General features: G+C 40.7%; 1 protein-coding gene across 2 annotated transcripts in view; it reads left to right on the top strand.

Annotated features, from left to right (window-relative positions):
* TP53BP2 (tumor protein p53 binding protein 2) overlaps nt 1-14,125 on the top strand; it is a 49,911-nt gene that overhangs the window by 15,724 nt on the left and 20,062 nt on the right. For both annotated transcript variants that reach the window (XM_075413064.1, XM_075413065.1), the window contains exons 2-5: nt 5,356-5,503; nt 10,607-10,720; nt 12,092-12,171; nt 13,143-13,244. In XM_075413064.1, the coding sequence (XP_075269179.1) occupies nt 5,356-5,503; nt 10,607-10,720; nt 12,092-12,171; nt 13,143-13,244 (444 nt within the window). The remainder of the gene's footprint in view (nt 1-5,355; nt 5,504-10,606; nt 10,721-12,091; nt 12,172-13,142; nt 13,245-14,125) is intronic.

The raw sequence follows: 14,125 nt of genomic DNA, 5'->3' as shown, positions 1-14,125 counted from the left end.
GGAATTCACCAAATAGTGAAAACCAGGGTTAAGTTAGTATTTTTAAATAAATTCTCTGCTTGATTATAGTATTTTATAAGGGACTGAGTTTTGCCCTGGGAGATTGTTGTCCATTGTTGAAATTTTATGATCTGAATTAGATGTTTCACTAGAAACTGCTGGGAGGAGGCCAAGTATGCTCATTCTTTAAATTCAGATGGTTTCAGGAATTAACAAAGTGCTTACATTTTAATCTGCATCATGCACAATAATGGAGATTTCTCCTGATTACTTGCATCCTGAGTAATTGAATATTATTAATACATTAATTAGAAAATGTCCAATTTAAGAGCCTTTCAATACCTAAGATGTGTGATAGCAGTTTTATAATAAGTAAGGAGTAAGGGAAGTCTGATCCTTACAGAAACACCATCAAAGCTGAAAAGTAAATTGCATTTCCGTTTCAACCTCCTTTTAATCAATGATTGAGGTCTTGTGATATCGGGAGAAGATTGGTATGAAATGATATCTTGTTGGATGGATATAATTGTAAGGCACATGTTTGCTCAGGTTTGTATTCCAAACAGGTTTGGAGGCTGATTTTTGTTTTTCTAACACGACAAAGCAGGAACCGAAGTGTAGTGTGGCCAGAGCCTAGCACTTTTGTATAGCTAGCCATTCTTAAATATTTTAATTTAATTTCAAAACTTATTTGCAGATGGTGTCCTGTTAAATTGTATTTAACATCAGTGCAATTGTATGAAATGATCCTGTTGATGACTTTAGCAACAAATGGGTCAGATTTGCAGGCAAATGTAAGGCCATTTGGGACTGACCTGCAGAAGAGAGATGGAGGATTATGAAGTGGGTGTGATGTGCTTTAATTGATGCCCTCTTCTGTCCTCCTCTTTGCTTGCTGTTCTTGCTACATTCGCTTCCTGTTCCTGGGCGTGTTACAATCCAGGTTTAGTGGCTGTGGTTGGAGGTCATGCGTAAGTAATATGGGTTGGAACAAAATGATATATTTCATGCTAAGAGGACTCAGAGTTGTAATTCATACCAAACTGGATTTTCTTAGATTTGTGTCTTAAGCGGCAGGCTTCTTTGAGACAGAAAGTAATTCTTTGTTTGGTACTCTGCTTTGCCATTCAGTTGTTTGTAAGTCCTACGTCGTAGTCATTCCTTGCAAAAACTATCTCTTGCTTTAGCTCATGTGTCCTTGGTAATCCCTTTGGTGCCCTTGATGCATCTGATCGAACTGCCTCATTTGGAGGCTCCATAACTGCAAACTTTTATTTTCTAAGCTGTAGCAGAGTCAGCTGAAATCTGTGATGTTATTTTAAAAGGAACTGCTTCAGTAGGTACACAACCCACCCTGATTTCTTGCAAGTATGCCACAGTATTGGAATGCTTTTACATTTTTTAAAGCTTTTCAGTACCAGTAAACAGTGAGTACATCTTGGGGCTGGAGAAGGAGGAGGAAATCTGTAGTTTAGAACTTGCTCAGGGACCTGATTCCTGTTTAAAAGTGCTCAGCTTGTACGCTGGATATACCTAAAACTCAGTCTTTTTTCCTCTCAGTTTGAGAGGAAAAAAAACGCTGGTCTGAGGCTGTGTGGAATTGTCAGACATTTCAGTATTTGCCAGGATGCTGTCTTCAAAAGAAGTGAAAGGTCTGACTGAGATTTTTCTGCCTCTTTTTTTATCAAGTCTTTCATTTATGCCTAGCTTGAAACTGATTTTTTTGCATGTTGTTTTTTTTCTTTTTTCCTTCTATCTTAATTCCTGTATGACTGTATATAACTGTCTTAACATCTTTGGTTTCAGGGAGGAGCAAAAGACCGCTTTACGCTCTAGTTTGACGCGATCTACAGGATTCAAACTTCTGAACAGGGTGTCATGAGAGTATTCTTGTTTCCTTTGTTTTTCGCTGCTGCGCAGTGATCAAACAGCAATATAAACTAGCTGGCAGGGTAGTTAAAAAGCGTTGCATTTGAACTGTTCCAGGGGAAGGATGATTTCTTGGGATCCCAATGCGAGCTGGTGCAAGCCACAGCAGCCACCAAGAGTTATGAGCCGTGCCAAAAAGCCACAGCAGGCTTTTGGTTCACATCGGCTTCTTTACCTTTTTCAGCCCTTTCTGGGGAGGGAGACATCTCTGTGATGGATACCCTCTGCTCAGTGCTTGCCCTAGGCTCTTACCTGGCCAGCTGGGAGCCGGCTACCCCGGAGACCTTGCAGATACACAGGCAGTGGAGCATGCAGGGCAGCTCCTTGCCGTTCCCCTGCAAGGGGATAAATGTTACAGCCGTTTGGGTGGGAGGGGAGGGGCGCAACTACTTTGAGGACTTCTGAATCATCTTGGCGTTGTCCCTGCAGCTAAAAAGAAGTGGAACGAGGTAACTGTGAAGGTCACATCAATTTTGTAGCCTTATAGATGCTTTAGACTCTTAAGACTTTGAGCTATGTTTTTAGGGAATCTGCAGAACTTGGTTGCTTTTTTCCCCCTGTTCCTAGAATACATGGGACAGAGATAATGCAAACACTACCAAATCTCAGAAATGGCCCACACGCATCAGGTTTGAGTGCTCTTGGCTTAATGTATTAGTAATTATCCTGAGCATTGTGGATAGAAATGGCAGCTCATGATCCTTCCTGCGTATTTGTCTGTATTGGTAAATCCTGAGGATTAACAACTGGATGTAAACCGGCCCATTGAAGAGTGAACAGCCCTGCTAGGGTCAGATTAGGTCTGCTTTGTGTAGAATGTAATGTTTTTTATAATTTTCTCATACTTCCCATCTGTGAGCTCATCTTTTAAAATTTAACAAATGTTCCTGCAGATACACAGCCTGTGCGATTTAGTGTTGTTCTGAATACAAGGTTGTACAGCATTAAATGCGAAGTGTTGATGTGTTTTACATACCTATATTAACCCTGCTCTAAAGCTATTTGGGAGCCTCTTTTTTATTTTATACTTTTCTGCCCCATTTTTTGTGACTAACTGGTGTTCTTACCCGGTTGCACGTGGCATTCCTTACTGTCAGCCTCCTCTAGAAACACCGCATCTAAAAGATGGCATGTTCAGTGATGAAAGATTAAAGCCAAGTAGCAAGAGTTCCTGTTTGGAAAGCTTTGTCTCTTAATTTAGGTCAGTACTTAAATGCGCTGCGCTGTAAACAGCACAATGGTCGCGCCCGGCTTTGCTATATAATAAGTGTATGTGGTAAGCTGATCCTACCTGCCTGCCTGCCACGCAGCTCTGGCCCACACAAAGCAGGCTGGAGAGGGAGCAGCGTTAAAACACGTTCCCTGCCGCCTGTGAGTGAGCAGCCGTGGCCCTGGGTGGCAGACGGGATGCTCCCCTCTGGGAGCAGGACTGTGGGCTGAGCAGCAGCCTTGATTCAAGCTAAAATCAGCAAGTGCTGAGTGAGTGTCCTGCTCCGTCTGCCTGCGCGCCCTCGATGGGATTCGCAAGCTTCTGCCGGTCAGTAACCGGTATTTTTTTTGCTGCCTTTGCGTTTTCCACGTTCTCTCTCCTAATTCCTCTCCTGACAAGCTTCAAGTGTTTGAGTGGGTTGTTTCTTTTTTTTTTCTTTTTTTTTTTTCTTTCTTTTTTTTTTTTTCCAATAACATGACAAGGAAATGGTTGGGGGATCTGAACGTTTTCCTAAGGATTACAGACAGTTTTGAGCTCTCTTTCAGCAGGATTTTTCTGCTCTGAGTATTTGTAGAAGGTCTTTTAGGAATTTATCAGAAACCGTTGTCTTGGGGAGCTGGGCAAAACCAGAGATCAGAAACTCTGCGTGCTCTTCGTGCTAAATATGGTGCCGTCCCAGGGCCCAAAATATTATTCACAAGTGTTTATACAGCCACAAGTGTGACAAATACTGAGTCTGTATAACAAGACACGCGGAGTGTGGAATGTTTTCGTAGAAGTTTAAAAGAATAAAGGCAGCTTCTCTTGTAGGGATGGAGGGGATCTTGGCACTCCAAAGAGCCCTGGAAAGTCTTTGGAGATGTCAGGGATGTGCATGTGTGTGGCTCTATTCTGGGAGAATCATCAACAGGAGGGGTTTCCTAAAACTGAAGAAGATGAGGCTGAATTTCACTTTGCAGTGGAATCAAAAATACTCATTCAGAAGTATTCACAAAAAATCACAGAAAGGATGCTTGTGGTTTGGCATTTTTTTGTTTCCTGTTACCTTTTTTTTTTTTCTTAGAATGCTATTTGTACTTCTTTCTTGACTTGTTTGATTTGGATGCTTTTTTCTTTTTTTTGACCTGTGAACTGTTGTTCGCAAGGATGTATACCCCTTCTACCCTGTAAAAATGAGGACAGGCAAGGTTTTGTGTCTTTTCCTGCAAAACCAGCTTTTCCAGCTGTATGAAAAAGACTGAGTTGTGTAGTCTATTGATAAGGTTTCTATTACTTGAAATGCTTAGTGGAGTAATTGCTTTTTGGAGACATATGACTGATTTTTGTGTTGCTGGAAGTCATACAACGAGCAGCTATTTGATTCTGAAGTTGAGAATAGGTCTCGGAAGAGAATTGACATAAATTTTTAGCTAGCGGCTAAACTTTGATAGCAGTTGAATATTAATAGCCTACAGCAACGTGGTGTTCAGAGGCAGTAATCATCAATATTTTCTATCAAATAAGGCAACTCATTTTTAAAATGCTCATTTTCTAGTTGTGGCAGGAAAGACATGAGCAAGAATAACATCTGGCTGTGTGATGTGTTTATACAGAATAATAACTAGGGATCAAGGATCCTTGTACAGCTGTGAAGAGGAAGCCAAGTAAAATATCCTTCCTTTCCTTTCAGTGGCATCTGGGGGGACCTTGTATTCAGTCAGAGACTAAGGGCGTAGCAAGTTGACTTGTGTTTCTGACAAACCTTGCAATGAAATGTGTTATGGGGATGCAAATTATGTTTCCACTGCACTGCCTATGTAGTAAGCACTGGTGTTTTCTTTTTTTAAAATTTTATTTTTTAATTGCTGTTGTTAATTCGCTATGAAGAGTACTTCTGAACTCCAGATGACTGTTTCTCCTGCTGCGTCAAATGGGTGCAGTATAAACGTATAGTGAGGTGGGAGGAGTTCTGACACATCACCTTGAGAGAAGGAAGGAGCAGTAGGTCCAGATTTTAAACGAAACAATCCTCCAGCAATGTAATTTAGTTGAGCAGAAAATTGCTTTCGTAGTGTCTCGTTTGCATCTTAACAAGAAACTCGGTTTTGTTTTGAAATTCGGTATGCACAGTAGTTGATAAGAAATGATACAGTTGTGTTGAAAATAATGCATTTAATGAGGGTTGTGCTCCGATGGCTTTGTGTTGTGAAGTAACCGTGTGCTGTTGCCTTTTCCAGATGTTTCTGACAGTGTACCTCAGTAACAATGAGCAGCACTTCACCGAGGTGCCGGTCACCCCCGAAACAACCTGCAGAGATGTGGTGGAGCTGTGCAAGGAGCCTGGTGAGAGCGAGTGCCACCTGGCTGAAGTGTGGTGTGGCTCAGGTAGGTTAGGCTCACTCAGTTATCTAATAAGGTGCTGCGGAGACCTGACAGATGTGGTCCTGTCCCAGGGGGTTTCTGCCGTACAGTTTTGTACCGCAGGTATGACAAAGAGATTAACAATAAGGTATCTACAGAAAGGTGTATAGATGTAAAACGGGTTAAAAGCAAAAGAAAGGGAGTCAAGCATGCGGATGTTGTGTGTGTGCAGCCCTGCTCTGACTCAAATGAGTCCCTGAAGGGTGTGTGTGGGGGGGTGTTTCCTCTTCCTCCTCCCCACAGTGGGATCCCGGTGGCCTGTGTGGGACTTTTGAAGTAGTAAGTGTCGGGGGTTCTGTGACACAGACAGCATCTTCTCAACTTCATAGCCATTTTTAAGTGCAGTGGCAAAGGAAAACTTCCTTTTTCTGATCATCATAGAATCGCTGAGGTTGGAAAAGACCTGTAAGATCATCAAGACCAACTGTCAGCCCAACACCACCATGTCCCGAAGTGCAATATCTACACATTTTTTTAACACCTCCAGGGATGGTGACTGGCCACTTCCCTGGACAGCCTGTTCCAATGCCTGACCACTCTTTCAGTAAAGAGATTTTTCCTAATATCTAGTCCAAACCTCCCCTGATGCAACTTGAGGCCATTGCCTCTTGTCCTATTGCTCGTTACTTGGGAGAAGAGACCAACACCTGCCTCACTACAACCTCCTCTCAGATAGTTATGATGATGCCTTCATTGTTCCTGAATAGTGTTGAGGACAGGAGGGAAGGAGTGTTACCAGAAGTAGTAGTAGGAGTTATCTGATGTGAAGTGCTGTACAAGGTGTGTGGTGGGTGGGAGGGAGGAGTTAGAAACTAACTTTGACTGTCCCCTGTCCTGCCTTTCAGGCTGATGGAAGAGAGGTTTGTGTATGTGGTTTGTTGTGGCTTTTGCCTTGGAGGTTCAAATCTCCTAAGCTTGCAGTGCTCAGCTGGAATTGGAGAACATGTTAACAAACAAATCAAAAGCTAAAGTATGGCTAACTTTTTATGGCTTAAATGGGAAGAGACTCTTGACTGTCTGTTGTCTCTGTGGTACTCATTAGATACTGCTATCCAGAGGTGTAAAATAGATGAATCATGGACAGGGTTTTAAGTCATGAAAAATAATGTTTTTTTGATTTAACTTTTTTGAGATGCTTCATCAAAATTATAAAAGAATCGGATGATAAGGGCTTGTGTTCCTGTCTTCCTCTGCTGTTGGCTCAGGCTCATACCTGTTCAAAGAAGTCTTTGGTGAGCTGTTTAATAGCATGAGATACCTGAGTTGTCTCTTGAGTTTTAGCCTCTTCTGACAGAGATGTCATGTTTCTGTTATTTCTAAGTTTTAAAAATGCAACAGAAGTTTTTTTTTTCTTTTCTCATTGGAAAAGAAAGCATCTCTTCTTTATAAATAATAGTAAAAAATAATAATAAAAAATTAATAATCCAGCACGGAAAGAAGTCTTTTAGGAAAGTGTTTTTATTATACGCCTTTGTCCAGTTCTGTCTAAATCAACACAAGCTAATGTCCACAGTGAAAGGCAAGTAAAATAAAGGTTTAGGTAAAACCACTGAATTTGTAGTTAGCCTTAGCCCTGTGTCTTGTTAAAGAGCACAGGTTGTGATGGTGAGGAACAGGGTTGTCCTGTTGGTACCAAGTTGGAGCCCTGCTGAAGAGGGGGCAGCTTGTCTGCTCGTGTTCCCTGAGCCTGGATTCTTGACTGGCTTTTGTGGTGTTGGTGTAGAGCATACGGGAAAGCGCAGCGACTTTGTCCTGAAGTCAAGGGAGAGCACCTGTGTGAGAGGCAAGCAGAGGCTGCCAGTGCTTACTGTCCAAATGGTTGTCTTAAGCTGAAAAGTGAACTTCTGGGAAAGTGAGACCATATAATACAAGGGGTTTTATTTGTAAAGTCAAATTGTCAGCCTTTCTGATACTCAAAAAAATAATCTGAATACAGAGTGGAGATGTTTGGTTTTTTTCTGAGATACCACGAGAACAGGTATCTAATTGTTATTTGCACAGCTATTGTCAAGTATCTTCCATTTATGCAGTGAAAACCTTGACAGTTGTTTTAGAAATCAAATTATTCTGGTTCCCTTCACTGATCCTGTCATATCTACTAATACTTACTTCTGTATACAAGCACTGATATGTGTGTGTATGTAAAACTGTCTACAGTTTCAAACTGTACTTGGTAACAAAAAATGTGGTAGTCTCAAATCATGAAATGTTAAAATGCCCGAGTACTGGATGAAGTACATGTATGTTGTTTCAGCTGAAATATATCCTTTCTTAAGCATCTGTATAACATCCAGTGAGAACCATTTGCAAAATATGTTTTCATGTGTATCTGGATTTTTTTGGGGGAGGGAGAGAAGTACTTCTGGCTTTTACCTAATCTCATTTTAGATGGCAGCAAAGTTCACTATCTTGTTTTGTGAAGATATGCCATGACTTCTATTTTGTTTGCGTTTTACACTGAACAAATTAAACTTTATTTTAAAGCAAACATGGCGCATGGTAGCTAGCCTTCTGGGGTAGAAACAAAAGATTTGTGTTGGAAAATGACTTCTCAGACTTCAATTACTGAGATCCTTCTTAGATTATCTGTGGGGTTTTTCCCCCCTGATGCTTGCTCAGGAATTTTAGCTTATCTTGTCAGACCTTATTAAGCGTACTTTGAAAGATTGCTGCAAGTGCGCTTGAGGCACTCGGCTCCCTGAAGGGGGCAAGTTTACTGCTCTCCTCGTCATCTCGGTTTTGCTTGAAATTTGATGACTGTCAGGGTAGACTTTCTTGATCTTCCTGTTATTGCAAGAATTCTGTTAGGCTACTACCTTCGCCGCTGTGTAAAGCAGTCAGAAGGTGTGTGCCTAGATAGTGTTGGGTTTTTTTCTCCCCCTGTTTGAGACAGGGAATTATAAAAATGAAGTCTGTTTGTCCTTCCTTCTCGAGGTTTCTAAATGTAGTTTTGTTTGGTGTTTGAAAATCTCTTTGACCTTCCTTTGAAGCCACTGAGTAGTATTGACAGAATCCTTGTGTAAATGACATCTCCCTTGATTATAGAGTTTCAGCTGAAGTATTGCTGAGCTGCTAGAAATCTGTCTCATAAGCCTGCTGTATATTCTTTAAGATGGAAATCTGACAGTGGTACTGTTAGTTTTTTGGTTTTTGGCTTTTTTTTTTCTTGAATTAAGGTTTAGCAGATGAAGAGCTTTTTTAGCTGTCTAGACAAGTAACCGCCAAGAGACTGCTTTTTCTGTAACAGTGACCTACTTGCTTATTCTGTATAGCTAATCTCTTTTGACAGTGACTCCAGAAATTTTCCTTCCTAGATTGCTTGAGCACAGCTGCAGCTTTTTCATTTAAAGAAACACTTTTATGTTGAAAAGTTTTTCACATGCTGAAAACATACGTTATTAGCTCCTCTTCTTATGAAACTGAAAACACTTATGCTTAACACCAACAATTTTCCCCCTGAAATAATTATTTCATATTAAGATAGTGACTTTGAAAGACTCTCCATTGCATATGAATGAACTACTCTCTGATTTCTTTATTTTCTTATTTTTTTCCCTTCCGCTTGCTTAAATAATGAAAGGAAACATCCAATAAAAGCGATGTCAGCAAAAAAAAAACCTGGTGGTATTTAGTTTCAGTCTTTGTCTGCCTGTCTTATTTCTCAGGCCAGGAACAATATATTCTGTTTGTCTGGCACCCAGCACAAATGGATCAAACCTGATCATGAGTCTGAGATGTTGTCACAAGATACTGTGACAGTATCCTGACTAAATAAAGTTGACTACTACAATATATTGACTACATATTTGCCATCACTTTTAACACAGGCATAAAAATGTATGGTAAAATGTCTAGAACAACAAAAGCAATTGCTTTTATGTAACAATTTAGAGGCCAATAAGTAATTCCAATTATATCCTCTCTGTGAATGCTCAGCTATGAAGTGTGTAAAATCTGGAAGAACAGTAATAAAGAAAGGGAGGAACACTGGTAAATGGAGGGGGTAGATACAGACACCCTCTGGATTTTTGTGATATCAAAAGGCACCAAGTAAGTCTTGAAAAAGACATGTGACTGAATCCTGAACTTGGGAACAAGAGTAGGAAAAGAAATTCAGCGGACCTTGTGCATGTAATTTTTTTAAGAAACTTCCTCTTTACTGTGTGAAAGAAAATGGCAAGTTTTTATGGGAGTCACTTTTCACTGCCTGATCTTTTTTTTTTTTTTTTTTTTCCTTTGAGCTGTGAATCCAAAATAGTTCAGCTTTTCCAGGTTTATCAGAAGTGGGACTTTCAAAATGCATGTAATCTGAACTTCGTGAAATTTGCTCTCTGAGAGAGTGAGCCATATGTATGGCTGACAGGAGCTGCAGGAGACCACTTAGTGACAGGAGCTGTGATGGCTTGCTGCAGATCAGCCCCGCTGGGTACTGCCTGGGAGTCTCTTCAGGGTATTGAGTGCCGCTGCCTGAGCTTGAGCGCAAAGGCTACAATCCAGCATTTGATTGCAGTCCTTGGGAAGCGTTAGGAGAAGAGCTCCTCTTCCCTGAGAGTTTATCTTTGCATCTTTCTTAATTCTCGTTGGACTAGGAAGGGCATGATGAGCCCCTGTAGGGACTGGGGCAGAGGAGCCCTTGAGGGAGGGGGTAGGAATGTCTGAGAAATAAGTTTGTCTGAGGTACCACACAAGTAGAGCGAAAGGTAGGCCGGCACATGTCCTGTCATGGTGAGTGAGTGAGACAATTTGCAATGCAGAACTTAGGCACTAGAGCCAAAAGCTCGAAATTGCTTGTTTGCTGCTTCTTGGGCTGTGACGGTGCCTCAGCTTCTCCCTTCAGGGGTGGACTTTTAAAGGGCTGTACTGGCTTTTCAGAGGTGTTGGTTTAACTTCAGAAGCAGGGAAAAGGTAGAAATGCCTTGGGTGAGGGCAAGGGTTAGGTGCACACACTGCACCTGAGTAATAACAGGTGTTCAAGTGAAAGATGATGGCCAGGTATTTTGGATTTGTTTTGGTATATGCCCAAGCTATGTAGGGATGTAATAGTTAACTGGCTTTTTACCTTTTCAGAACGTCCTGTAGCTGATAATGAACGGATGCTGGATATTTTGCAGCACTTTGGGATGCAGAGAAGTGAGGTTCGTTTCTTTCTTCGGCATGAACGCTCTCCCTGCCGAGAAGCAGGTAGGTGTTGATCTCAGCTGGTTCATTCCTTTGATGTTTCTCCCACAATCTACACATTCGTATTAGTTTCAGGAATAGCGTTAAATGAACTACCTAGTGAAGTTCTCTGAGAACCTAATATCTATGCACTGTAAATCTATATATGAAACCTATAAAGAAAATTACTTTTTTGATTTTCAAGGTTTTTCTGTGCATCCCATATTAATCTGATTCTTCATTAGAATCCTTAAGACTTTTGCATTTAAATCAGTCTTTTTCCTTCACTTTTTTCTGTTTTCACCCTTGGTAATCTTCCTTGGCATTGGAAATACCACATTGTGTTAAAATGGTGTTGTACGCAGCATATTTTAAAATTGCTAAACATATCTTGGTGTTTGAAATGTGTAATGATGATAGAATGAGTACATGAAAAGTTAAGGCTGTGCCACCTCTACCTACTGAAGGTCTTATAGTGCAGTTAGTTGTCAGGATGTAATTTTTCAAGTCCAGTGTGCTCACAGTATAAAGATAATTGGCATTTTTTTGGCCACAGCATCGCTAAGTGACATGTTTGAGGAAGAGCAAATGAATAGTTAGGAGCTCTGCAGTTAGTCTTGCAGGGATATGCTCTTGAAATAGGTATCAAGTAGGCAAAAAGCTGAGAGGGATGGCTTCATCCTGTAGTACGTATATGTCCTAGAGGGAAACAAGTGAGCTTGGTATTTGGTATCTGAACACCATTTGTACATAATTTGATGGAAAAACTAAAGTAAGATTCCAGTTAAGTGGCATCTTTACTGTCACAATGACTGCCAGGAAGCAAAAAATGTGCTTTTAAACTTTCTTATGTGCAGATAATCAGCTGTAGATTCCATGGTGCATCCTTCATTATGAGTGACTAACCTTTAACTATTGTTACTCGTATTCTCTGTGAGATAGTATACAAAGGCACACCAGAACATCTAGATGCTGGTTTTAACGCCTTGTGATCCAAATGCCTCTCTGTGAATTAACCAGATATTTTTGTGTCGTTTGCAGAGGGGAACGCATTTTTTTGACTATTCGTCTGTAATGCAGACTTACCAGGGGCCTGCTGACTGTGGGAGAAATATTGAAATAGCATACTGCTGGTTAAGCTTTTTTGTTGGTCTTGTTTTAAACAGTCTTATATCTTAAAATAAATGTTGACATTGAACAGCAGCCTCTTCATAAAATATCTTGTGTCATTAGTTAAGTTTCTCTTACTGGTAAGAGCATGGGAATAACAGTTGTTAAGATTCTAAACCAAAATGATTGTACTGTTTTGCCTTTTGTATCGAGTGCTCTGTCTGAAGGGGTAAGAAAAATTGTAAAATACCTTACCATCTTTGACTATCCTGTATTTCTGTGTAGGGACAGGACAAAGATCTCAAGATCCATCCTTAAAAAGAAATGGTGTGAAAGTGCCTGGTGACCGAAGAATAGAGAATGGAGTAAGTTCTTCATGTAATGGCCAGTATAGTGAAAACGGAGGTTTCCCTTCCTTTGAGATACTGGTGCAAATCCTACCCTGGAAACGAAGAGACTAATTTGGAGAGACTTCTAATGACCGCTCTAAACCAGACACAAAGCCTCTAATAATTATCACCCTTGATTTCGGTTCTTAAGATGTCTCTGAGATCCATTGACTGGTATATCTGTGTTTTGTTGCTCTGAGATCACCCATACAAATTCAGCATACTTTCCCTTTTCTACTCCCGTTGAAAATTTTTTCTTGTTTTCCTCAGTTCATTGATTATTTTAATTCAGTTTTGTGTGAGAGATCCCTTAGTTCCAGATTTCAGGTTGAGACCAGTCACTATTTTAGCATTGAATCCACAGTCCGCCATTTATTCTTGGTCTAGAAGATATAATAATTATGGATATAAGACTGAATCTAGATTCAGGAAACAGATGTGAACAGATAACTAAAGTAGTAATAGTGCTACCTTTGAGGGAGGTGGTTTTTCCCTCCCACACTATATTTAAACTTTCTATTTACTTCAGCTTATGTTGAAGTGCTTTGAATTGCAACGATACACCTGCGACCATAGATCGGTCCTGCCGTGTGCTGAGCATTCTGGGCTCAGTCAGTCAAAGCTGACTCATACTGAGCTTAATTATAAAGAGTTCTGAAAGGCCTCGTTAAAATGCTGCTGGGATTTTGCTAGAAATAATGATGTTTGAAGAGATGTCAGCTTAATGTGTTGCTGGATTGGGCTACGCATGTGTATGAGCTTAGAACTATTTATTCTTTTACCATGGAAAATACGCCATTTCTTTCTAATTATTTTATTGGATACTAAGTTGTTGCTGTTATCTTTTTAAAGACCTTTATCATACTTCTCTGCAGTAGCTCTATTGAGTTGCAGGCTAGCCAAATTAAAAATTCTAGACTTAGCATGCTTTGGGTTTTCTTTGACAGGTCAGTGCTCCAAGGATGGATATGACACTGGCTGAACTTCAGGAAATGGCATCACGCCAGCAGCAGCAAATTGAGGCTCAACAGCAAATGCTGGCTAACAAGGTGAGTTTGGAGTGAGATTATTTACAGCCAGGAACAAAGGTAATGAGAGTCACATGAGGTGGAGGGAGGGTTGGAGATTTAGGGGTTTTTTTCACCTTTTACAAGCAGAGGGCTCCCTCTTATTAAATTTGAAAGTCAGTCTATGCAAATGTCCAGTAGTAAAACATTGCAATAATGCCAGTGATAGAAGTGACCGTATAGCTTGCTAAAAGGATAGAGCATATAACTTTAATATATTGTCATTCATCTCAGTGGCTCTGCCAGCCGCATTTGTGTTCCGTGTGGTGATCAGCCATTCACTGGTTTAATCACTGAACAGCGGTTTTGTCTCAGGATATAATACTGTCCTATAATGATATCTTGCTTTCTCCTGATAGGGTTCAATGTGCCTGGTTTCCTGGGGCAGCTCTCTAGAAAAGATGGGCATGTATGTGATAAAAGCAGCTAGGGGAGTGATTTATGAAATGCTTGCTGAACAATAACAGAAAAGCTGTTGAAAGCACACAGGCTGCTCCTGAATCGTTTAGGGGAAAAATACTCTGAATGCATCTGCAGAATGGTGGCATGGATTTAATATTTGACTTAAGTGTTGTTGGTACACCCTGCTCTTGATAATACCATGGAAAATGCTGCTTTTGGCAGAGAATTACTAAATGCAAGCCCATCCTGAAGAGCACTAAGCTGTCTGGGAGGATGAGTTTCCATGCCTTTCAGAACGTGCTTTACAGGGGAAGGTGGCTGATCTGGGGCTCTTGTCTCTCTACTCTTCCTCTGTCAGAAGCCCTGCCCCCCTCTCCTTTTGAGATCAGCTGGGTTTTTCTCCCCCTGTATGTGTAGCATCTTGTTCAGTTTCCTTGGCTTTCAATAATTGTGTCTCAGGG

Source organism: Opisthocomus hoazin, chromosome 2, assembly GCF_030867145.1.
Source record: "Opisthocomus hoazin isolate bOpiHoa1 chromosome 2, bOpiHoa1.hap1, whole genome shotgun sequence".
Classification (NCBI taxonomy): Eukaryota; Metazoa; Chordata; class Aves; order Opisthocomiformes; family Opisthocomidae; genus Opisthocomus; species Opisthocomus hoazin.
Note: the sequence above shows the minus strand (reverse complement) of the source record. Positions and strands in the feature narration are given on the sequence as shown.